The 24,817-nt window shown below is 43.7% G+C and overlaps 1 protein-coding gene across 1 annotated transcript in view; it reads left to right on the top strand.

Annotated features, from left to right (window-relative positions):
* LOC126184593 (neogenin) overlaps window positions 1–24,817 on the top strand; it is a 250,931-nt gene that overhangs the window by 168,211 nt on the left and 57,903 nt on the right. Inside the window, exon 20 of the mRNA XM_049927035.1 lies at window positions 17,886–17,981. Coding sequence (XP_049782992.1) covers window positions 17,886–17,981 — 96 coding nt within the window. The remainder of the gene's footprint in view (window positions 1–17,885; window positions 17,982–24,817) is intronic.

Raw genomic sequence — 24,817 nt, 5'->3', positions numbered from 1 at the left:
GTGCAATACAAGATGAACATATTTTTGAAAATTCGATTTTTTTTAGTATTGACCCAGTTAGCAAATATCGTAGATCCGGGGATGATGCGCAGAGCGGTCTGAGCTATAGTCTCCACGTGACCCGTGTTTACATTTAGTGATTTTTCTGTTTCCCCTTCGTTTACTCTCACGTCAAATGAAATCAAAACAGATATCTGTGGCCGGGAACTATCAAGTGAATTAAAACACAGTCACATAATTACGGAAGGCTAAAATGTGTTATTAGTTTCAGATTTTATTTTATTTCCACCTTTCTGACAGGCAAGCATTAATCACCTTGCAGAACAATGAAGTTATTTTTGTCTGTTATCTAAAGAAATTTGACTTTTATTAACCTTTTTTGCAGAGGCAATCAATGTATTTGAAATGAAATGTTAAATTCCGCAGTAATTGCTAGTTTCAACTGTTCGCTGCATTTCAAGTGCACGTTTTCATCTTCTAGCACGTATGGCATTATACCGTAATAAAGAACCAAACATGATATAATACGGTACTGGTGCTCCAAGAAAATTTACATAAAAAAAATAAAAAAAAAAAAAAAAAACTGAAAATCTTAACATGAGGTCGAGGTCTACTTCAGTAGGAATCTGGACATACAAATGTGCACTTTAAGCAAGCACTTTAAATGTGCACATTTTAGTATGGTTCAAATTCGATGTTTTACATGTATGTACATATGGGCTTCCTACGTCATGATAGCTGCGCAAGTGCGGTGTAGCCTGTTATCTGCACTCTCTAGCAACTGCTGAAATGAACCTATTTCTAACAGGTTGTGGGAAAATATTGCGAATGGTGGTTTGAAAAGCAATACTTTCAAAGTAAATATCCTTTTACGTAAGTTGAACTATGTGCGAGAATGTACCATGAGTTTCTTAAATCACAGAGCATTTGACTCTCATTTTAAAAATCAACTCTCTGATGATGAGCCATTTAGTAGAATTTCTAATCCTGAAGATCAGACAATGTCATTATTAAAAATTTTACTGGCACATTTGTGTGGTATATCTTAAAGTGTAACATGCCCAAAAAAGATCGACATTATATGTGTTGTAGTTTATGCAGATTAACACAGCTAAATGACAAGTAACAACTATTTAAGGGACAAAATAAACTTTTGCTTTATTCACACAATACATATTAGTACATTTGGCTATGCAAATATATTACATTGCCCATCAGCGAACGCGGAACATGTATATTCCACAGAGTCTAATGCACTCTGCACATCATATCTTGTGCGCCACTATGCACGCTGGAAAATGTTCGTTCACATATCCCCAACAATATGTGAAAGCTTAGCTTCTCTTGCAGCTTATTAACCTTAGAGGCCAATATTATATGTGAAAGCTTTGCTTTTCTTGTAGCAACACTATGTATATTATTTTAAACTATTAACTTTCCCTGTTTGTGTGTTCGTGCTACTTAACAGTGATGTTGCTGTTGGCTGACTACATCACGTGTCCTATGCTCTGAATATTCGCTGTCATTGGCTAGCGAGATCACATGACATGACTGGCTTACAAAAGCCCATTTCAATCTCGATTTCATTGATTTGGAAAGTAACATGTGGTGTTTGGTGGAATTCCAATGCATACTTTCGTGATACAAAAATACTCAGCGTACATGTTGCTGCACATCAAAGATTTTCCTTGAGTTTCATTTTCTAAAGTGATGGGAAATTCTACACCCGTGTATAAAACCATAACCATTTAAAGAATTGATAAGTTTTGCAGTTTCAAGGGAAAATATACTGTCACTTAACACAGAAGACGTGTGTTTTCACCCGGAAGAGAGTGTACTTTTAACCGGGAAATCCGGTCCGCCTATACACCCTGAATTAGCTTACAAAAATGATGATGAAATTGAGTTCAGCCAGTGGATAAACACAGATCATTGGACAGAATTGGTAAAGCAGTCTGCAACTGTTGTTGAATACATAGACTTGCTGGTTACAAAATTACTGGCAATTAAACCCGACTAAATTATATTTAAGTATCAGTGAAAACCATTGAAAAAATTGAAAGAACATCTAACCCCAGAAAAAGCAATTCTGTTAGTGGACTTTGCTAAAAACTACAGTTTTGTAATTCAGAATGAAATTCAGAGTAACCACTGGACAAGAAGCAGCTGTACAGTCCATCCTGTGTGTGATTATGTGGTAAATGAAAAAAGTAAATTGGTAATAATGAACCACTGCTTTATAAGTGATGATATGGAACATGATGTAGGATTTGTATATGCTGTCCAGAAAGAAATGGTTAAGTAGCTGGCAGAGCCTGAAAAAAGTGCATTATTTCACTGATGTTTGTGCTGCTCAATATGAGAATAGAAGAAGCTTTAAAAATTTGTGTGAGCACAAAAACGATTTTTCTATTGAGGCTTGGCATTCCTTTTTTGGTACTAGCCATGGTAAATCTGTGTGCAATGGTTTGGGAGGAACTATAAAACATATATTGAGAAAAGCTAGTCCTCAGCTAGCAGATGATGCACAAATAAGAACACAATCTGGTGTTTACGATTTCTGTAAAGCTAATATTGACAGATGTTTTTTACACTTCCAAGAGAAAGTCAATGTAGATTTCCTACACAAGAAGCTCAAGAATAGATTTTCGACAAGCTGCGCAATATCTGGTACCAGGAATTTTCACCACTAAAAACCACTTTCTGGTGATTCTTTAGAGATTAGAAGAGTATCTTCTTCTGAAAAGCCTTCTTTGATTTTTTCATTCAGTGAAAGTGCCTCACAGTGTACACATACAGGGTTATTACAAATGATTGAAGCGATTTCACATCTCTACAATAACTTTATTATTTGAGATATTTTCACAATACTTTGCACACACATACAAAAACTCAAAAAGTTTTTTTAGACATTCACAAATGTTTGATATGTGCCCCTTTAGTGATTCGGCAGACATCAAGCCGATAATCAAGTTCCTCCCACACTCGGCGCAGCATGTCCCCATCAATGAGTTCGAAAGCATCGTTGATGCGAGCTCGCAGTTGTGGCACGTTTCTTGGTAGAGGAGGTTTAAACACTGAATCTTTCACATAACCCCACAGAAATAAATCGCATGGGGTTAAGTCGGGAGAGCGTGGAGGCCATGACATGAATTGCTGATCATGATCTCCACCACGACCGATCCATCGGTTTTCCAATCTCCTGTTTAAGAAATGCCGAACATCATGATGGAAGTGCGGTGGAGCACCATCCTGCTGAAAGATGAAGTCGGCGCTGTCGGTCTCTACATCTACATCTACATCTACATTTATACTCCGCAAGCCACCCAACGGTGTGTGGCGGAGGGCACTTTACGTGCCACTGTCATTATCTCCCTTTCCTGTTCCAGTCGCGTATGGTTCGCGGGAAGAACGACTGTCTGAAAGCCTCTGTGCGCGCTCTAATCTCTCTAATTTTACATTCGTGATCTCCTCGGGAGGTATAAGTAGGGGGAAGCAATATATTCGATACCTCATCCAGAAACGCACCCTCTCGAAACCTGGCGAGCAAGCTACACCGCGATGCAGAGCGCCTCTCTTGCAGGGTCTGCCACTTGAGTTTGTTAAACATCTCCGTAACGCTATCACGGTTACCAAATAACCCTGTGACGAAACGCGCCGCTCTTCTTTGGATCTTCTCTATCTCCTCCGTCAACCCGATCTGGTACGGATCCCACACTGATGAGCAATACTAAAGTATAGGTCGAACGAGTGTTTTGTAAGCCACCTCCTTTGTTGATGGACTACATTTTCTAAGGACTCTCCCAATGAATCTCAACCTGGTACCCGCCTTACCAACAATTAATTTTATATGATCATTCCACTTCAAATCGTTCCGCACGCATACTCCCAGATATTTTACAGAAGTAACTGCTACCAGTGTTTGTTCCGCTATCATATAATCATACAATAAAGGATCCTTCTTTCTATGTATTCGCATTCTCCAGTTGTGGCATGAGCCAATTTTCCAGCATGTCCAGATACACATGTCCTGTAACATTTTTTTTGCAGAAGAAAAAGGGGCCGTAAACTTTAAACTGTGAGATTGCACAAAACACGTTAACTTTTGGTGAATTGCGAATTTGCTGCACGAATGCATGAGGATTCTCTACTGCCCAGATTCGCACATTGTGTTTGTTCACTTCACCATTAAGAAAAAATGTTGCTTCATCACTGAAAACAAGTTTCGCACTGAACACATCCTCTTCCATGAGCTGTTGCAACCGCGCTGAAAATTCAAAGCGTTTGACTTTGTCATTGGGTGTCAGGGCTTGTAGCAATTGTAAACGGTAAGGCTTCTGCTTTAGCCTTTTCCGTAAGATTTTCCAAACCGTCAGCTGTGGTACAATTAGCTCCCTGTTTGCTTTATTCGTCGACTTCCGCGGGCTATGTTGAACTTCGTCCTGAAGTGTCGTTGCACTGTTATGACTGACTGATGTGAGTGCATTTCAAGCACGACATACGCTTTCTCGGCTCCTGTCGCCATTTTGTCTCACTGCGCTCTCGAGCGCTGTGGCGGCAGAAACCTGAAGTGCGGCTTCAGCCGAACAAAACTTTATGAGTTTTTCTACGTATCTGTAGTGTGTCGTGACCATATGTCAATGAATGGAGCTACAGTGAATTTATGGAAATGCTTCAATCATTTGTAATAACCCTGTACTTGTCCTCAACAAAATTCTGTTGTAGCAGCTGTGTATGATGGCAGGTGGTACTTTACCTTCATCAGAAATGTCTGTGGTGAAGAAGGAGACATTGAACTACTTTTTCTCCACCCGCCTGGACCAGCAGTGTCATTGTTTTGGCCTTAGAAGGAAGACTCTTGTTTTGCGCCTTTGGAAAAGATTTTATGTGCTGTTGGTGTACCTAAATCAACATAATTGGGAAGAATGTATTAGTTTAATGAACAAGATATGAAGTTAACAGAATGTAATTTGTCTCAGTGGATTAAAAACAGAGATGCTCTTAAGAAGTTTCTTTGATAGTTTCAGGGATATTCACTGCTGAACATGTACATTTTAAATCAACATTAGTGTGACTAGAATAATTGTCATTTAAAGGTACTAATTTGACACCATAAATAAAGTTAACCTGTGTAATGAAAATGTTTCAATTAAGTTTATATCTCTTGGCTCTGTACCATGAGGCTGCCTTACTATAGGGTGTTAGTTTACATAATATGATTTGAATGATTTTCTGAACAATGATGTGATATATGTTAAATGAACATCCAATATCTAGTAAAACTCAGGGTGCTTCTTCTTCTTTTTCTTTTTTAAATAATGTCAGAGTTTCGTAAAAATAAATCTTGTATCAGCTGTCGGAGAGTGTTTTGGATCTTTAAATATCATTGTCTGGACCACAACAGCTTAAGTTGATTTTCTACATTCCCATAAGTCAAGAAGAGTTATTAATTTTTTCTCAATAAAGATACATCCCGTCTGTGACATATGGGAAAATATGACAGTGATGTGTTAAAAATAAGATACTTCATGTTGTTATTATTATTATTATTGTTATTGCCTGAAGTAATGCAATCCAAATGACAAACTTGAGTTGCAGCATTTGCATTTGTAAAACATTTCCATTTTTCCACCTCAAACTACATGAAGTATGTGGAGAAATTCTGCATTGACTATTGCCATGCAGAAACTAACAACTAGAAGTAGTTTCATGAAATTCTGGAGCAGTGTCAGGTATGGATGATCCTAATTAGAATTTTTTTTTCCATCACAGCACAAAGCATTGTGATTTCAGATTTATTTGTGTGTCCATTTGTAGAAAACCTGTTAATAATATATACTGTCTTGGGAATTACTTAAGCCCAATTATAAGTTCCCACCAGGTTGGAGAAATGTGATATGCATTTTTCGATGTGTGTATACATTTTCTGGAAATTGGAAAGTGGCACTGTAGTAACACGGTTCACATTTTCCATCACACTTCACATAGCGTAGACCAGGAACTGTCTCCTTGGCATGCCCGATGTGAACTGTCGGCACGGCCCGTGCTGCTTGAGTTGTTGTTGTTGTTCCGCCGGCAGAGTTCGCGGCCGAATTTTCGCGTGCCCTCTGGTGGACGGGACTCTACTTGTGGCAACTACCGTCCTTGACGCGCTGTGCCGATGTGCGCCTCACGCAATCTTTCTGGTGGCTACTGCACTCCTTCTCCTTCGGGGGGTGGGGGTGAAGCCACTGTGATCCACGGCGTCGGAAGGTGGTGTGTCGTGCACGAGCGATGACCTCCACATCCATCGGAAGGCTGGAGTCGAGGGGATCTGCCAGCCCTCGAGCAGGAACCTTCGAATACAGCTGGAAGTGACCCACACGTAGAGTTCCCGTCGTACCACCACCGGAGCCCGGGACAGAGCGGGTGACAAGCCGTTGAACACCGGATCATGGTCCACCTCGGGAGGGGCAAGACCCAGTGGCGGGGACGATGGGGAAGGGACGGCCACAGGTGAACCAGCCTCCTGAGAAACCGGGCCTGCCAGGGGGGCCGGCTCTAACTGGGGCATCTCGAACAATGGTGATGCCTTTGCTAGAGCTACTGGAGGCTGCCAAGGCTGAGAACCATCGCAGTGCGGCGGAATCGCAGGGGGGAGGGGCGGTAGCGTCTCCTGAGAAACCAACACGGGTGCCGACAATGGGGAAGCCAGTGCTCTAGGGGTCGGAGGGTGGGTGCCCAAACGTGGACGTAGCTGATTTTGGTGACGACGTACCTCCTGGTCCCCCGCCTACAAGGTATAGAGCTGGCGGCCATTTCGGCGCAGGACCACTGCCGGTATCCAATGTCAATTGCGACCAAACCCACGTGCCCAGACCGACATACCCGGTGGAAAGCTGGGTACTCCGTTTTGCGAAGGCTGGCGAGGACCGAGCCGGAAGAGGTGCAGTAGAGTCCTAGGTTGGCGCCTGTGGAGGAGCTTTGCGGGGCTGCGTCCTCCCATTGGTGTTGTCCGGTATGCTGTCAGGAAAAACGTCAGCACCTCCTCTGCAGGAAATTCGTGCACATACTTTTTCATCTGCGTCTTAAATGTGTGCACCATGCGCTCGGCTTCCCCATTCGATTGTGGGTGAAAGGGGGGAGAGCAACCGTGCCGAATACTGAAGCACCTACAAAAATACTGGAAGGTCTGCGAAATAAACTGAGGTCCATTGTCCGAGACCAGGGTGACTGGAAGACCTTCCACAGAAAAGATTTTTGCGAGTGCTTGGATTGCAACTTCTGAAGTGGTTGAGGAGCAGCGAACCACATATGGGAATCGGGAATAAGCATCAATGACAATCATCCATAAGCCATTGAGAAACGGGTCCGCCAAATCGATGTGAACACGTTCCCATGCCTGGGTTGCAGGCGGCCATGAAGAGAATGCTGACCTGGGAGATGCCTGTTGGCTCCTACACTGGGAACAGGCGGCCACCAAGTGCTCAATATCTCTGTCAATACTGGGCCAGTACACATGTCTGCGAGCCAAGGTTTTAGTACGGGAAACACCCCAGTGCCCCTCATGTAATAACGTGAGGACTTCCCTTCGCAAACTTGCAGGAACAACCACACAAGGAGCTGTATCATCAGTAGCCAGAAGGAGAACTCCTTCCAAGTCTCATAGAACAAAATAATTACGAAGAGGGTCCGAGGCCCAGCCTGGAGGTCGGGACGACCACCCCTGCTGAATGAGGCGAACTACTTGCCGGAGGACCGGGTCAGCTGCCGTTTCCCTGGCGACTCTAGAACTAGTGATCGGGAAGCCATCAACCGCTTGGCGGGACGCCACATCCAAATGAAAACACATAATCTCCTCTCGATCAAACTTAGGATCCGGGCCCACCAGAAGACGGGAAAGAGCATCTGTGTTGGAATGCTGTCCGGTAGGGCGAAAATGTCATAATGGTACTTAGCGAGGAACAAGGCCCAGTGCTGTAGTCTGTGGGCCGCCCTATCCGGAATCTGAGAGGCGGGGCGAAATAACGATATTAACATCTTACGGTCAGTGATTAACCGAAACTTCGTGCCATACAAGAAAGGGTGAAACATGGTAACAGCGTAGACAATGGCCAAAGCCTCTTTTTCCACCTGGGAGTAATGGGCCTGCGCGGGACTAAGAGTTTTAGACGCAAACGCCAGTGGCTGCTCGGAACCATCCTCGTTGCGATGGGCCAGAACCGCCCCTACCCCATACTGTGAAGCATCTGTAGCCAGGACCAATGGCATATGGGGGTCAAAAGTAACCAAACACGGGGCTGACATGAGGAGGCCCTTCAACGAGGTGAACGCTTGCTCGCATGCAGGCGACCAATCAAATGAACACCCTTGCGCAGAAGGCAGTACAGGGGGCGGGCTATGGTAGAAGCCCTGGGAATGAAACGGTGGTAATACGCAATCTTGCCTAAAAAAGCTTGTAACTCCTTCAGCGAAGCGGGCCGCGGAAGGTCGACGATACCTTGGACCAAACTTCCTAGCGGCTGGACGCCGTGCCGAGAGATGGTGTAGCCCACATACTCAATGGACGGTTGGAAGAAGTTTGACTTACGCAGGTTGCAACGCCAGCCCACGGACCTGAATTTGAGAAAGAGGGTGCGAAGGTTGTGCAAGTGTTCCTCCGTGCTGCAGCCTGTAACAATTATGTCGTCCAGGTAATTAATACAATGAGGGATTGTCGACGTGACGTGCTCAAGATAACGCTGGAATATCGCCGGGGCACTGGATATTCCGAAGGCCAACTGCTGGTATTGGTAAAGGCCAAACGGGGTGTTGACGACCGCTAGCCTCATCAAGTGGTATCTGAGGATAAGCCTTTGAAAGATCGATTTTCAAAAAATATTGGTGTCCCGCCACGGCGGAGAACAATTCGTCAGCATGAGGCAAAGGATAGGTGTCCACCACCAATTGGGAATTAATGGTGGCCTTGAAATCGCCACAAAGACGTAATTTTCCCGAGGGTTTCCTGACAATAACGAGGGGCGAAGCGCACTCACTAGAAGAAATGGGAAGAACGACCCTGAGGGCTGTCAACCGGTCTAGCTCTTCTTTTACCTGAGTGCCGAGAGCCAAGGGGATCTGCCTCGCACATAGAAAACACGGGCGAGCCAACGCCTTCAATGTTAAGTGAGCTTCAAAGTCTGAAACACGCCCCAGGCCCTCCTCCAAGATATCTGGAAAGTCCGAGATCAAAGCTTCCAATGATTGATAGGGAACGTCTTCGGAAACCAACTGTATGGTGTCAGCGATAGAAAAACCGAAAGCTTGAAAGGCATCCAAGCCAAAAAGGTTTAGCGAAGCTTGCATCACTGACAACAATAAAAGTAAGAGGCCGAGTGACTGATTTGTGAGTAACTTCGGTAGTGAATTGACCAGTAGGGGAATGAACTGTTTACCATAACCGTGGAGACACCGGTAAACTGGCGCCAACGGGACAGGACTTCTTCAAGGGAAGAGTCTTCTAACTGCAGGGCCCATTGCTGGACCTCCCTATCAGGAGCCGAACAAACAATGACGTCGCGCACCATAACGTGGGAATACTACTTTTGCGACTGCTCCGTGACAAAATGACACTTGCGACTAAGATCGTGTAGGGTAGCGGCCCACGCCTGGTAAGACTGATGGGGCTGTTCCTGCATTGATAGAACTCGACCCTAGGCGCCACAACATGCGTGTGGCGGTGGTAATATGAAGACAGCAATGAACACAATGCGTCAGACGACAAGGACGAGGGTTCCTGCAACGGCGCTAGCTGCCGCAAAACTTGATACAGTGAGGGAGATATCCAAGACAAGAAAAGAGCAAGACATACCTCCACATCTGCAACATGAAACGCCTGGAAATCCTGCTGAAGGCGATGTTCATATGCATCCCAATCCTCCGCCGTCTCGTCATACAGGGGAAAGGGAGGAGGGAGCGGCGCTGGAGCAGACTGCGTGGAGAGCAACACCGGAAGCACTTGTTTCATGGTTGCCATGAGCTCCGTCTGCTGCTCAACGAAAACCCGCACTAAATCGTCGCCAGTTGTGTAGTAACACGGTTCAAGTTTTCCGTCGCACTTCACATAGCGTAGACCAGGAACTGTTTCCTAGGCATGCCCGATGTGAACTGTCCGCACGGTCCGTGCTGCCTGAGTTGTTGTTGTTGTTGTTCCACCGGCAGAGGTCACGGCCGAATTCTTGCGTGCCCTCTGGTGGATGGGACTCTACTTGCGGCAACTACTGTCCTTGACGCGCTGTGCCGATGTGCACCTCCCGCGATCTTTCTGGTGGCTACTGCAGGCACATATTAAATTTTTTGTAGTGTTCTGTGCAACTTTAATGCTTAAATAATTACATTTCTGTTAAGTATGTGCTTCTCTTAACTTATGCAAAAAATTCCAAATCAAAAGCTTCATAAACACCTGGCTGGGTTATGGGCATTTATGTACATAAGTGCCACTTTGCATTGACATTCTTGCAGAGTCCAGTTATGAGAATATCACTACATTTAAAATTGAATATAAAAAAAGTTTTACTGTGATAGGAAAAATATTTTGCACACATTCTTATGTTATAAGTCTAAGCAAATGTGCGAAGTTTCATGAAACTCTGACATGATTGGTGACATCACCTGCATAATTTGACATGGAATGACCCGACAACAACAGCACAGACATAAGAATAAACAGAATGTAATTTAATTTAATTCGACGACATATATATAGGAAATATTTTACTTTAAATTAGTGTAATACTGGTGAATCATAAAGTCCACACAGCTTCAGATTCACAATGAGCAAAGATTAGTTTACTGTAAGATTCTGCACTCTGCACTGTAGGAGCATGAGAGTATGGAATGTCAAAAACATTGCACACATTATTCCTAGAAACGCATATGCCATAAAGGAATGAAATTAAGGATAATGTTCAATATTGGAATGGCCTACAGAGAACAATTTAGACATTGTCGCATTAGAGCTCATAACTTTAGGTCTTGTAAAGTAGCGCCTTTTATACAGAGATCAAAAACTTCTTAAGACAAGCGTTACTAACGTTTCTTGACAGATATTTTTACAAATGGATGTTTTATATATCAATATACACTCCTGGAAATGGAAAAAAGAACACATTGACACCGGTGTGTCAGACCCACCATACTTGCTCCGGACACTGCGAGAGGGCTGTACAAGCAATGATCACACGCACGGCACAGCGGACACACCAGGAACCGCGGTGTTGGCCGTCGAATGGCGCTAGCTGCGCAGCATTTGTGCACCGCCGCCGTCAGTGTCAGCCAGTTTGCCGTGGCATACGGAGCTCCATCGCAGTCTTTAACACTGGTAGCATGCCGCGACAGCGTGGACGTGAACCGTATGTGCAGTTGACGGACTTTGAGCGAGGGCGTATAGTGGGCATGCGGGAGGCCGGGTGGACGTACTGCCGAATTGCTCAACACGTGGGGCGTGAGGTCTCCACAGTACATCGATGTTGTCGCCAGTGGTCAGCGGAAGGTGCATGTGCCCGTCGACCTGGGACCGGACCGCAGCGACGCACGGATGCACGCCAAGACCGTAGGATCCTACGCAGTGCCGTAGGGGACCGCACCGCCACTTCCCAGCAAATTAGGGACACTGTTGCTCCTGGGGTATCGGCGAGGACCATTCGCAACCGTCTCCATGAAGCTGGGCTACGGTCCCGCACACCGTTAGGCCGTCTTCCGCTCACGCCCCAACATCGTGCAGCCCGCCTCCAGTGGTGTCGCGACAGGCGTGAATGGAGGGACGAATGGAGACGTGTCGTCTTCAGCGATGAGAGTCGCTTCTGCCTTGGTGCCAATGATGGTCGTATGCGTGTTTGGCGCCGTGCAGGTGAGCGCCACAATCAGGACTGCATACGAACGAGGCACACAGGGCCAACACCCGGCATCATGGTGTGGGGAGCGATCTCCTACACTGGCCGTACACCACTGGTGATCGTCGAGGGGACACTGAATAGTGCACGGTACATCCAAACCGTCATCGAACCCATCGTTCTACCATTCCTAGACCGGCAAGGGAACTTGTTGTTCCAACAGGACAATGCACGTCCGCATGTATCCCGTACCACCCAACGTGCTCTAGAAGGTGTAAGTCAACTACCCTGGCCAGCAAGATCTCCGGATCTGTCCCCCATTGAGCGTGTTTGGGACTGGATGAAGCGTCGTCTCACGCGGTCTGCTCGTCCAGCACGAACGCTGGTCCAACTGAGGCGCCAGGTGGAAATGGCATGGCAAGCCGTTCCACAGGACTACATCCAGCATCTCTACGATCGTCTCCATGGGAGAATAGCAGCCTGCATTGCTGCGAAAGGTGGATATACACTGTACTAGTGCCGACATTGTGCATGCTCTGTTGCCTGTGTCTATGTGCCTGTGGTTCTGTCAGTGTGATCATGTGATGTATCTGACCCCAGGAATGTGTCAATAAAGTTTCCCCTTCCTGGGACAATGAATTCACGGTGTTCTTATTTCAATTTCCAGGAGTGTAATTTTAGGACCTTGTCTAGATAATGATAATTTTTAAGGTAAATAAAGTTGTGAGTTAAATTTATTTTTATTTTCAGTTTAGTAGTAATTTGATCTTTGATCCTAGAAAGTTGTGCAGTAGCTACTGGGAGCATGATTTCAGCAGTTATGTAGAACACATTGCATTCTGCATGAAAGATAAGTAGAAAAGATAATATACAATGTATACTGAAGTGTAACATTACAAGGAGTGAAACAGAAAAGGTAAATTCCCAGCATAAATTTAAGTAATCTGAACTGTGTGAAAGAATTTAAGAAAAAAGTTTAAAAGGGTATTGGTTCCCATCTATATGGATCTCAAGTGCAATGCCAAGCTGTGGTCAACAAGGACATGCAGTTATCAGTCCATCACAAAGTTCATGCCATACATTGTCTTCATGCATGCATAGATGTGAAATCTTTCAGGGTTTTCCAGTGTGAATCATATTAGATTAATTTTCAGGCCTACGTCGAAGTTTGAGATTTCATTTGGAGAACAGTATTTTAATGGGTGAATGAAAATTTTTGCTAAATCAGTGGCTATTTTTATATTTAATTTTATTTCATCAGCATTAAATATTTTGAGGGGACATCTTCATTACCAGGGACATTTACGTTAAATTGTGTTTATATAGTGGCTATTTATGCAGTTTTGTGCTGCTTTAGACCATTAAAGGTAGTGCTGAAGATCAAAACATTTTTGAGAAAGAAATAAAGTAAAAACTGATGGACACAGTTTTATGGGGACTTTAAATAAGGAGTCTGTGAATTTCAGAACATCAGGAAACCAAACAAAAGGAGGTGAGATGGCTTCAACTAAAGCATAAAGATATGATATTAAATATAATATACTGTATTTACCTGATTATAAAATGAGGTTTTTTCACAAATTTGTCATTAGAAAAATACTGGGCCATCTTACATTAGCAGATTAAACTACTACTACTGAAATCAACATCTTTAGTTCATGTAATAGATTATTGTAGGGGTTGTCTTAGATTTACAGATGAAGCTTTGGTAATTGGCTTCATGTGAAGATTTGTTTTGAAGGATTGGGAAGAGTTGAAGAGGGAACAGTGACACCAGCTTGGCTGACAACTAGTTTAAATGTGGTGAAGGGAGTGGTGAGTGGGCAACAAATTCCGTTGTACTGCCAATCATGTAAATATGTGCTGTGTACTTTGGTTTTTATGAACATCTACCACATTTAAACTGCAGTTTGCCTTTATCCACTTGTAGTGGGAATTGAATTCGCTTTAAAATTTCACAAATACTCTACAATAGTATACATTTCTGTTGGAGACACTAAAAGTTTAGATAGGGGCCACTGGGGTACCGTATTTACTCGAATCTAAGCCACACTTTTTTCCGGTTTTTTCTAATCCAAAAAGCCGCCTGTGGCTTAGAATCGAGTGCAAAGTAAGGGGAAGTTCTGAAAAATGTTGGTAGGTGCTGCCACAACTACAGTACTTACATATTTCGTGCAGCAGTGTTGTCAATGCTCACTATGATGTACACTCCTGGAAATTGAAATAAGAACACCGTGAATTCATTGTCCCAGGAAGGGGAAACTTTATTGACACATTCCTGGGGTCAGATACATCACATGATCACACTGACAGAACCACAGGCACATAGACACAGGCAACAGAGCATGCACAATGTCGGCACTAGTACAGTGTATATCCACCTTTCGCAGCAATGCAGGCTGCTATTCTCCCATGGAGACGATCGTAGAGATGCTGGATGTAGTCCTGTGGAACGGCTTGCCATGCCATTTCCACCTGGCGCCTCAGTTGGACCAGCGTTCGTGCTGGACGTGCAGACCGCGTGAGACGACGCTTCATCCAGTCCCAAACATGCTCAATGGGGGACAGATCCGGAGATCTTGCTGGCCAGGGTAGTTGACTTACGCCTTCTAGAGCACGTTGGGTGGCACGGGATACATGCGGACGTGCATTGTCCTGTTGGAACAGCAAGTTCCCTTGCCGGTCTAGGAATGGTAGAACGATGGGTTCGATGACGGTTTGGATGTACCGTGCACTATTCAGTGTCCCCTCAACGATCACCAGTGGTGTACGGCCAGTGTAGGAGATCGCTCCCCACACCATGATGCCGGGTGTTGGCCCTGTGTGCCTCGGTCGTATGCAGTCCTGATTGTGGCGCTCACCTGCACGGCGCCAAACACGCATACGACCATCATTGGCACCAAGGCAGAAGCGACTCTCATCGCTGAAGACGACACGTCTCCATTCGTCCCTCCATTCACGCCTGTCGCGACACCACTGGAGGCGGGCTGCACGATGTTGGGGCGTGAGCGGAAGACGGCCTAACGGTGTGCGGGACCGTAGCCCAGCTTCATGGAGACGGTTGCGAATGGTCCTCGCCTATACCCCAGGAGCAACAGTGTCCCTAATTTGCTGGGAAGTGGCGGTGCGGTCCCCTACGGCACTGCGTAGGATCCTACGGTCTTGGCGTGCATCCGTGCGTCGCTGCGGTCCGGTCCTAGGTCGACGGGCACGTGCACCTTCCGCCGACCACTGGCGACAACATCGATGTACTGTGGAGACCTCACGCCCCACGTGTTGAGCAATTCGGCGGTACGTCCACCCGGCCTCCCGCATGCCCACTATACGCCCTCGCTCAAAGTCCGTCAGCTGCACATACGGTTCACGTCCACGCTGTCGCGGCATGCTACCAGTGTTAAAGACTGCGATGGAGCTCCGTATGCCACGGCAAACTGGCTGACACTGACAGCGGCGGTGCACAAATGCTGCGCAGCTAGCGCCATTCGACGGCCAACACCGCGGTTCCTGGTGTGTCCGCTGTGCCGTGCGTGTGATCATTGCTTGTACAGCCCTCTCGCAGTGTCCGGAGCAAGTATGGTGGGTCTGACACACCGGTGTCAATGTGTTCTTTTTTCCATTTCCAGGAGTGTATGATGAGAATGAAAAGGGGTGTGTCAGATACTGGTTCTACATTGTCAGTGAGAGAGCACTGGACAGACGACACGTTTGGAAGCAAGAAGAAATACTGTCACATTTTCATGTCAGAGTAGATATAAAATCCACTATGTATTTGGAAAAAGACAGCTATGTTCTCAGGTTCCACTGTAACCACAACCTCAGTAACTGCACTATATTTGGAGAAACAGACAAATATTTATGACAACAAAGATTATAAATTTTATTGATGCTCATTTCACTTGTGGCAATTTAAGCTGTGCTAGTAGGGGCTCCACTTTGAAAATCATAATGTACAAGGAAGAAACAGCCAAATATGTGTGACAATGAAGATTATATGTATCATCACTGCTCATATGTAGAAACACATTGCTTCTTTTCTCGCCTCTTATTGGTTAGATGGAACTAACATCCCGGATGAGTATACCAGTGTTGATGATGACGATGATGATGATATGATAAAAAATAGCAATACCACAGATGACTAACTTAGTTGGTAAACAAAAAAGGAAGTGAAGGTGAAAATTGATTTAAACCATTTCTTTATGTTGATTTTGTTTCTCATTGCATTATTATAATGCAGACAATCAATAAATGGCATAAGTTTAGAATAGGTATACTGTTTAAGTTTTTTAGGCAGATACTTTATATTAATAAAACAGTTTATGATTTGGATTAGTCAGAAGATGTTAAAAATAAAATTTTCACAAGGAGACTCAATAAAAGATGATGTCATATATTTGGCATCATCTTATTCTTGGCATCATCTTATTCCTGAGTAAATGTGCTAATCTCACTAGAAGGAAAGAAGGGAGATAAGCATTTAACACCATGTTGACATCAAGGTCATTAGAGACAGAATCTCACTAGAAGTTAGATCCAGCTGAATTAACCATATCTATGGGAGTAGAAGTAACAAGGGACCACACTGAAAATCAATCAATTACTAGTTCAAATCAGCGTGTGTCAAAGGACATCTCACAGACTAGTTGGAGCCCAGATGCTGAACACACAGCTCATTGTGGCAAACAAAGGTGACTGTTGCAATTGTTGAAAAATTGTGTCAGAAACGTGTGGCTCAACTAATCAGTTTGAGTAGAGCATGCCATGAAATGAATGGTACCAATGGATTAAAACTGTCTTACCACATCAGGACCTGAATACATACCAAGGCCTCTTTGTGCTACTCTGTACCATCTGAGTTATTCAAGCATCATATGTAACCCAGCTTTAAAATTTTGATGTCGGTACATCTCCCTTATATAAGCAAACTCTGCAGTGACACACTTACATATCTTGGTCATATTTAACTCTGTGAAAGAGGCTTGCAGAGAATGACATGACCGTAGCTGAAGATTTTGTTTCAGGATGAAACTTCCACTTTTCAGCAGTATATACACTTATATTATTGATTGTTGCCTGCGGATATAAGGATTTTTCTCACTGACTTGTAAACATAAAATCTGTAGGGCTCATACTGGAAAAGTGAAAGACAGCATCATTTCACTGTAGGAGGAGATTTCCAACAGTGTATCCAAGCTCTCCCAGAAGAAATATCAGCTATGTTGTGTATGAAGAACTGAGACAAACCAACTTTTCTGTGAATAAGTGTGTAAATGTGTGGCATAGTTATGTATAATTTTTTCCCAAATAGGTGCCAAGAAATTTTGCAGCATCTAACTGCCCACTAACAGAAAGATGCATGACCCTTGATGTACAACTACCAAACTGATTATGACAGAGTGTTGTTGAGTTATTTATACAAATGTAGACATAGAACATAGACATGTCATACTAGTAAAAACAATCACTCAGCATATACGGAAAGCATTGACCTGTAGACAGTTACATAATCATGTAGTCATACTTTGTAACTCTGCTTTCGATCTTCTATTCTTTTTCGAGACACATTGAGTAATTCTTTCAGTTCTAGGCCCATCTGGGGCCCATTTAGGCTATATTATTGGGAAAAATTGTGTGTGTGTGTGATTAGATTAGATTAGATTAGTACTTGTTCCATAGATCGTGAATACGACACTTCGTAATGATGTGGTACGTGTCAGGTGTGCGTGTGCGTGTGTGTGTGTGTGTGTGTGTGTGTGTGTGTGTGTGTGTGTGTGTGTGTGTGTGTGTAATCACAGCTAAACCAGGAAATTACAGTACAATAATTAAATTTATTTCTCATAATGGAAAATATGAAGTTTTTGCATTTGTTATTGCCTGCATTTTATTAGTAAGTAATATAAGTTGAACACAGATGACAACCAGCATATCTCATACTACAGGCTTCATGGTATTACAGAAATATGTTATGTTATTTGAACATTATGTAGCTGTATTTTTGCCTCTATCACTGCTTTCTGCTTGTTTCATGACCACCAGTTGGACCAAACAGTGATGAAAAAACTTCGACAGCTAGGAGGGTGATCAAACCCAAACCTATAAATATAACAGCAAGCAGCCAGCCTTCCAGGGAATGTGAGTATAATAAATATTACAGTAACTTTGTTGGAAAGCTCTGGTAGAATGTAAATACTTTCGGATTGAAGGGGACCACTCACCGAAAAGCAGGTGTTGAGTCAACGGCAGGCACACACAAAAACAAAGAAAACTTGCCAGCTTTTGAAGCAATCCTTTTTCAAGCTAGAGTAAACACAAACATCTGGACACACAATGCTGCATTTCGGCAGATGGGCTAGCTTGTGGTGCGGGTCCTGTTGAGTGGGATGGACTGGAAGAGAGATAGTCAGGAGGCAGGGAGAGGGGTTGGGGGTGGGTCGCTAGTGGCTTGGTGGGAGGCAGCTCGTCTGCTGGGTAGAAATGCAGGAGGGAGGGGTGGCAGATTTACAGGCTAGGCATGTGATGCACAGTTGTTGTAGCTGGTGAGGATTGGCTCACGCTGAATGTGGAAATCACCTGCACTTTTTTTCAGTCACTAGGTACCCTTTATTCATCCAGCGATCAGTGATAAACTGCTGCTAGAAGTGGAGTGAGTTCTTTTGCATACTCTTTGTAGAATCTTACAGGTATTTCATCGGTTCCTAATACCTTTCCATTACTAACTGATTGTAATTTCTTTTCTGTTCTGTGATCAGCTATCTGAATATCTGCCATTTTGATGTATGTATGAAGTAGGGACTGTGTCACAATCTTCCATGGTGAAACAATTTTGGAAGACCAACTTCATTAATCTGATCTTCTCTCTGTTCACTTCCATTTTGGTGCCAGTATGAGCTCTTGAGTGAATGAATAGCTGATTTTGAACTGGTTACTGATTTTACATGAGACTAAAACATTTTTTAGGATTTTTATTCAGATCAGTTGACAAACTTTTACTTTCAAAGTTATCGAATGCATCTCGCATTGGTCTTCTTATGCTCATTTTTGCCTTTTTCAGCTTTTGTTTGTCAGCTAGATTTTGATTTTTCTTGAATCTGAGATAAAGTCCTCTTTGCTTACAGACCATTTTGCTAACATGGCTATTAAACTATGATGAGTCTTCCCATTCCTTAAGACCTTGCTCGGAAAGTGCTTGTCTAAGGCATATTGAATAACGCTTCTGAATTTTTTCCATTTGTACTCTGCGTCTTCAGACTTGTCACTGAATCAGATACTTTGCAACTTGTATCCTGTCACTCTTGCTAAACAAAAATATCCTCCCACTTTCTTAGCATTCCTGATGAAACCCATAGCCCTAGTTGCCATCATAGCCTAATGTTGACTGATACCTTCTTTTACGTTAACTGATTCAGTAAGTTCAGTTTGGTTTGTTGTTAAGAAGTCAAAGATGTTACCTGCATGAGTTGGGTTCTCTTATCATCTGCTCAGAGTAATTTTCAGACTAGACATTCAGAATATTGTCACACGAGTCGCTGTCTCTGGTCTCAGTTTTAAAAGCATGACTGTCCCAAACTTTAACTGGCAAGTTGAGTCACCCTCCGTTACACCAGCATGATCAGGAAAATTATGAACAATATTCTGTAACTTCTCTTAGAACTGCTCCTACCACCTCAGCTCCTGATTCCAGGTGGTCTATAAAGGTATCCAATTACCATTTTTGAATGACCTTTGATGCCTAACTTCACGCATATTAATACATATTTGGGATCCGTGATAACCTCACTAAATATTATCAAGTTCTTTTTTGCAATAAATACACTGCCACCATTGGCGACTAACATATCCCCTATGATAAATATTCCATGTTAACAGAATCTTCCGTCAGTTCTTGTAGAACAACATTATAAATACATGAAAAGCACCAGTTTGCTTTTGTAGAACAAAAGCAAACTGGTGCTTTTCATTTATTATAAATATTCCAATCTGAACTTAGAATTTCTTTGTCTTTAACGTCCGGTTTCAGCCAGCTTTCTGTTCCTAATGCTATCTGTGCATTATAACCTTCAGTAAGAGATTAATTCTGGGATGTTTCCTTGAATGCTTCTGTAATTTACTAAAATCATAACACCCTTTTCTATCTCAGATCTGTGATGACAAACATTCTCTGAGGACATTGTGGCTAATTTAACATCTCGTATCATAAATATGTGTGTAAGATAGAAGTCATTTCTAAAAATCATGTCTATAAATTTCATTGTACCTGGCTGCAAACAGTTGCACATGTCAGCACGAATGAGGCCTGCTTGGGTTCTGAGACCACCCTTGGCACCTTTTGGCATATAACTGATTCAGTGAAGGCAGCTAACATCACACACAGGGTGCAGGACAAGCTATTTGTAGCATCATACCCAGGGTCGATCACGGTCCTCAGGTCTGGAGCAGAGTGGAAGTTCGAAACTAGTGGCTCAAGACAACTCTGCGATGGTATCAGATATAAATTTCTCAGCTTCTTCTATCAGGTTGAAAATGATCAAAACATGCTAGATGCAGAGAAAAACAAATCTCTCGAAAGAACCCCCCCCCCCCCCCTCCAACCAAACATACTTGAGTGCATGAGTGCACTCTGGCATTCTTTCTCGCCCTGCATGCAATTGCCTTGATGGGCTCCATCACCTGCCCTAACTCTGGAGTTCCCAATGGCTAGCATACTCACCCTCTGCACTTTTCCATACTGGACAGGAAAATTGGCTGCTGACCCAACAGGAGAGACATCCTGTTCTGGTTCATAAGTATAATCAACACTGGGTAGCATCTTGTACTGTTGCTAAAGTGTAAAGAGCAATCTGTGCAGCCCATTCCCTCTTTTGCCTTCTGCCCAATGGCACACATACGCACCACTGTCCACCCACTAAACCTCGAGTAAGGACAAACCCATCATATGTTGTATATTGGCCGACGCAGTGACAAACAGGTCACCAGGGATTCCAATAGCACCAAAGGTGTCTCAGGTCTCATCACTGGCACTCTGATGTCGCCGAAGCCTTGAGAATTAGTCAGAAGCCTGTTGACTGTAGACAATGCAGCTTCCAGCTGTTTGCGAGCATCAGCCAATTCTCCTTGTATTGGTTCGCAACAAGCACAGTTCCTAGCCTATCATACTGTGTAAAACATTTATATAATATCTTCAAAAATACAAACAAAGCAGTCAGGATGGTCTTGGATAGTTCTAACAGACATCCTCTCCCAAGAGAGAAATTACATGACTATGGCACTACTGAGGTTGGAATGTATGCAGTATATAATGAGGAGAATAAACAAACACTATTAGCTGCTGTGCAGTGTTGTAACTATAACCTGATACTGCAAGTTCTTAAAATGGATGTAAAATTTTTCTACTGATAGTGGATTGTATCAGTAGTTACTTTTTACTAGAAACTCTGCTTACACCAAAAGCTACTGCAGGAAATAAATATGCAAACTTCAGTGCACTGATCTAAACTATATACTATGTACTAACATGAGATTTCAAATCTAGAGATGTGATTTGGCACCTTGCTACAGTCCGCACGGCTCCCTCCATCGGAGGTTTGAGTCCTCCCTTGGGCATGGGTGTGTGTGTTGTCCTTAGCATAAGTTAGTTTAAGTTAGATTAAGTAGTGTGTAAGCCTAGGGACCGATGACCCCAGCAATTTGGTCCCATAGGTACTACCACAAATTTCCAAAATTTTTGTGATTTGGCACTCCTGCCGATGGAAAATACTATGAGGCATCCACCTCATACGAGATGGGATGGACTTGCAGGAGAAGTTCTGGAAAAGCCTATGGATGTCAATGGGGCTTGGAGGTTATGTTTAGTTGGTGGAGGCTTTCCATCAGGCAGTAACTGTGGTTCATTATGACAGTGGTAGATCCTTTGTCTGCAGGGAGGATGATTAGGTCAGTATCTGTTTTAAGGTTGTTAATGGCTGTCCTTTCGTTTCTGAAACGTTAGTGTTCTAAGGAAGCGCTGTCAGAGAAGTATGGTGAGGCCAAATGCAAGATAAGGAATTCCTGGAAAGGGATTTTTTTTGGGGGGGGGGGGGGGGGCGTGATTAGGTAGGAGGGGCAGTAGGTCACAATCAGGTGGTGGTATGAACTGGGAGAGGCAAGGTTCAATGTTGGAATTACGTTGGTTTTGGTAGGGATTTATGGCCAAGAAATGTTTCCACTGTAGGGATTGGGAGAAACAGAGTAGGTCTCTGACAAGTCCAGTGTGGTTAAACTTGGATGTGTGGCTCAAGGTGTGGCCTTTGGATAGGACTGAAACTTCTGTGAGGCTGAGGTTTTTGGTGGAACTGTTAACAGCAGTGTTTGGGTTTGCATGGATTCTGGATTTTGTGGAGTGTTGGGAAAGATTTTTCGAGGATATGGTAAACTAAAAGGTCAGCTATGCAGGTTCCAGCAGTGAAATGTAATAGTTTTTGGAAAGTGTTTTAACTGTGGTCCTGTAGTCAGGTGGTACATAGAACAGTGAACGATGCAATTGTAACACCTGTGACCAGTCAGCTCTATAGGGTGTCACAAAACATGCATGCGATCTTATTGGTCGGAACCGGCAAAGCGTGTGCATAACAAATGAGAGGGGAGAAATGTAGGAAAAGACGTGGATGGACAGTGCAGGAGAGATAAAGTAGATGTAGACTATCGGACAGTAACAAATGGCAGATGATGTGGAGTTGAGGATGGAAGGAAGTTACTAGTTAGTATAATTTTCTGAGAAAGTCGTGGTAGAAGTATCTGTGCTGAAGAGAACCCCCTTGCCCAATGTGTGGAAGGTCTCTTAAAGCCCTTCACAGGCAGGTGCCATCCCCCCTGAACATAGTCCACAAACAGATTTCCCGTCCCATATCCTCACACACCCCCATTCCTCCCACTGCCCCCAAGAATCAGCCACAAAGAGTGTTCTCTTCAGCATCCAGTATCACTCTGGACTGGAACAACTGAACCATATCCTTTGTCAGGTCTTTGATTAATGAGGGATGTCCTACCAAAGATCCGTACCACTGAAAGTAGTGTTCTGTCGTCACCTACACAACATCATAGTTCATCCCGATGCCTCTCCCACTCCCAGCCCCTTGCTGCAGTGATCCCTGTGGCAGACTAAGGTGAAGACCAAGGTGAAAGACCTGCCCAATCCAACCATGCAGCAGTTCTTACCTCAGTCCTGTGACAGACTTATCCTACCCCATCATACATCATATATCAACTCCGCTGCACTGACATAAAAAGCTATCAGTATGACTACCAACCAGCTGTCAACCATGATGAATGGCAACCACCAAACTGTTGCCAAGATCAAAATAGATCACCTTGTAGCACAACATGTAGCTGAGCGTAATATGCCCAATTTCAGAGGGTGCTTCATGATCCAGACCATGTTGATCCTTCCATCCACCACCAGGTTCTCTGAACTACCCAGATGGAAGTTGTCTTTGTGACACACCCTTTGCCCTCATACTCGTCCCTAGCCACGTTCTCGAATAACCCACTGTGCCCACACCCTCTACCCAACACTTTTTCCTTCCCGTGTCGTATCACTGCATGTCAAATTCACCTCTTACCACTCCCTCCTCCTATCCACCCCTCGCGACACAACCTATACCATGACCTAGTTCATGTGCTGAAATGCGGCATTGTGCATCCAACTGGTGCCATGTGTTGTCATAGTTTCGGTGTGCGTATTGTCGTAGAGTGTGTGTGTGTGTGTGTGTGTGTGTGTGTGTGTGTGTGTGTGTGTGTGTGTGTGTGTGTGTGTGTAAAAGGATTACTTTGAAAGCTAGCAAGTTTTCTTTCTTTTTGTGTATGCCTGTCAACGACTTAACACTTTTGCTTTTCAGTGAGTCTTTCACCTTGGTCTTCCACAGGGATCACTGTAGCAAGGGGTTGGGAGTTGAAATGGCATAGGGATGAACTATGATGTTGTGTAGGTGACGACAGAACACTACTTTCAGTGGTACAGATCTTTGGTAGGACATGCCCCTGAACGGGTTGCATTTTTAGCATTATCTTCACCCTCATAGTGCAACTAATCTATAAATGAGAGATAGATCAAAATTCTTACACACAATTGGGGTCAACAGTCAAAGCATTTCCCAAAAAATCATTGAGATATTTATTATATTTTGGTACTGACAACAATATTTATAATAGTATAAAAAACGGAACACTATTTCACTGCAGTACCAGTTTCTTTGGAACCACTGACTGCACAGCTTGGAAAAAAGAGTCAGAGTACAGGCAACATTCACATAAGTATTTTATGCCTCCAATTTCCTTCCCTGATGCTGATCTGTAAAAAAGACAAGTAATTTATTTTACTACAACAAAAATATTTAAAAATGTAGCTCAAATATCACGGACATCATCATCATGTTATAGATGTTTCAGGAAGTACTGGGCAAGGGAGGTAGAGGAGGTCATTCTAAATATCTGTACCAATTTTTGTGAGTTTAACTTCAGTCATGTAGAAGAAAACTGTACCTGAATGATGAAAATTCAAGTTTGCAATAAATTGCAAAAGAAGATTTATTAACTTACCATTATGCTTGTTTAGGACATTCCAGCTGCATACTCCAGTTGTCCTCCTGTTTCCTTATCCTCCATACATTCCTTTGTTGTGGATGGCCAGATGTGGGGATCCAAGAGACATCCAGCATATTCCATGTATCCACTGATAGTTCCACTGCTGTGGTCAGACTGGTTACTGCCCATATTGAGATTACACCTAACACATGGTCGTGTGGGAAGTTGTTTTAAGGTTTGGCAGGCAGCAAAAGACATTCCAGGAGACCAATCAAAAGGCCTGCTGCTTGTGGCTGATAGAGATCATGTGCCAGCTGCATTTGTTTGTCCTGATTCAGAGAAATCCACTCAGTGTGTGAGGTCCAGGGATTCACAGAGGGTAGGGATTATTGATGGTTGGGAACTCTGGTGTT

The sequence above is a fragment of the Schistocerca cancellata genome, chromosome 4, assembly GCF_023864275.1.
Source record: "Schistocerca cancellata isolate TAMUIC-IGC-003103 chromosome 4, iqSchCanc2.1, whole genome shotgun sequence".
Lineage (NCBI taxonomy): Eukaryota > Metazoa > Arthropoda > Insecta > Orthoptera > Acrididae > Schistocerca > Schistocerca cancellata.
Note: the sequence above shows the minus strand (reverse complement) of the source record. Positions and strands in the feature narration are given on the sequence as shown.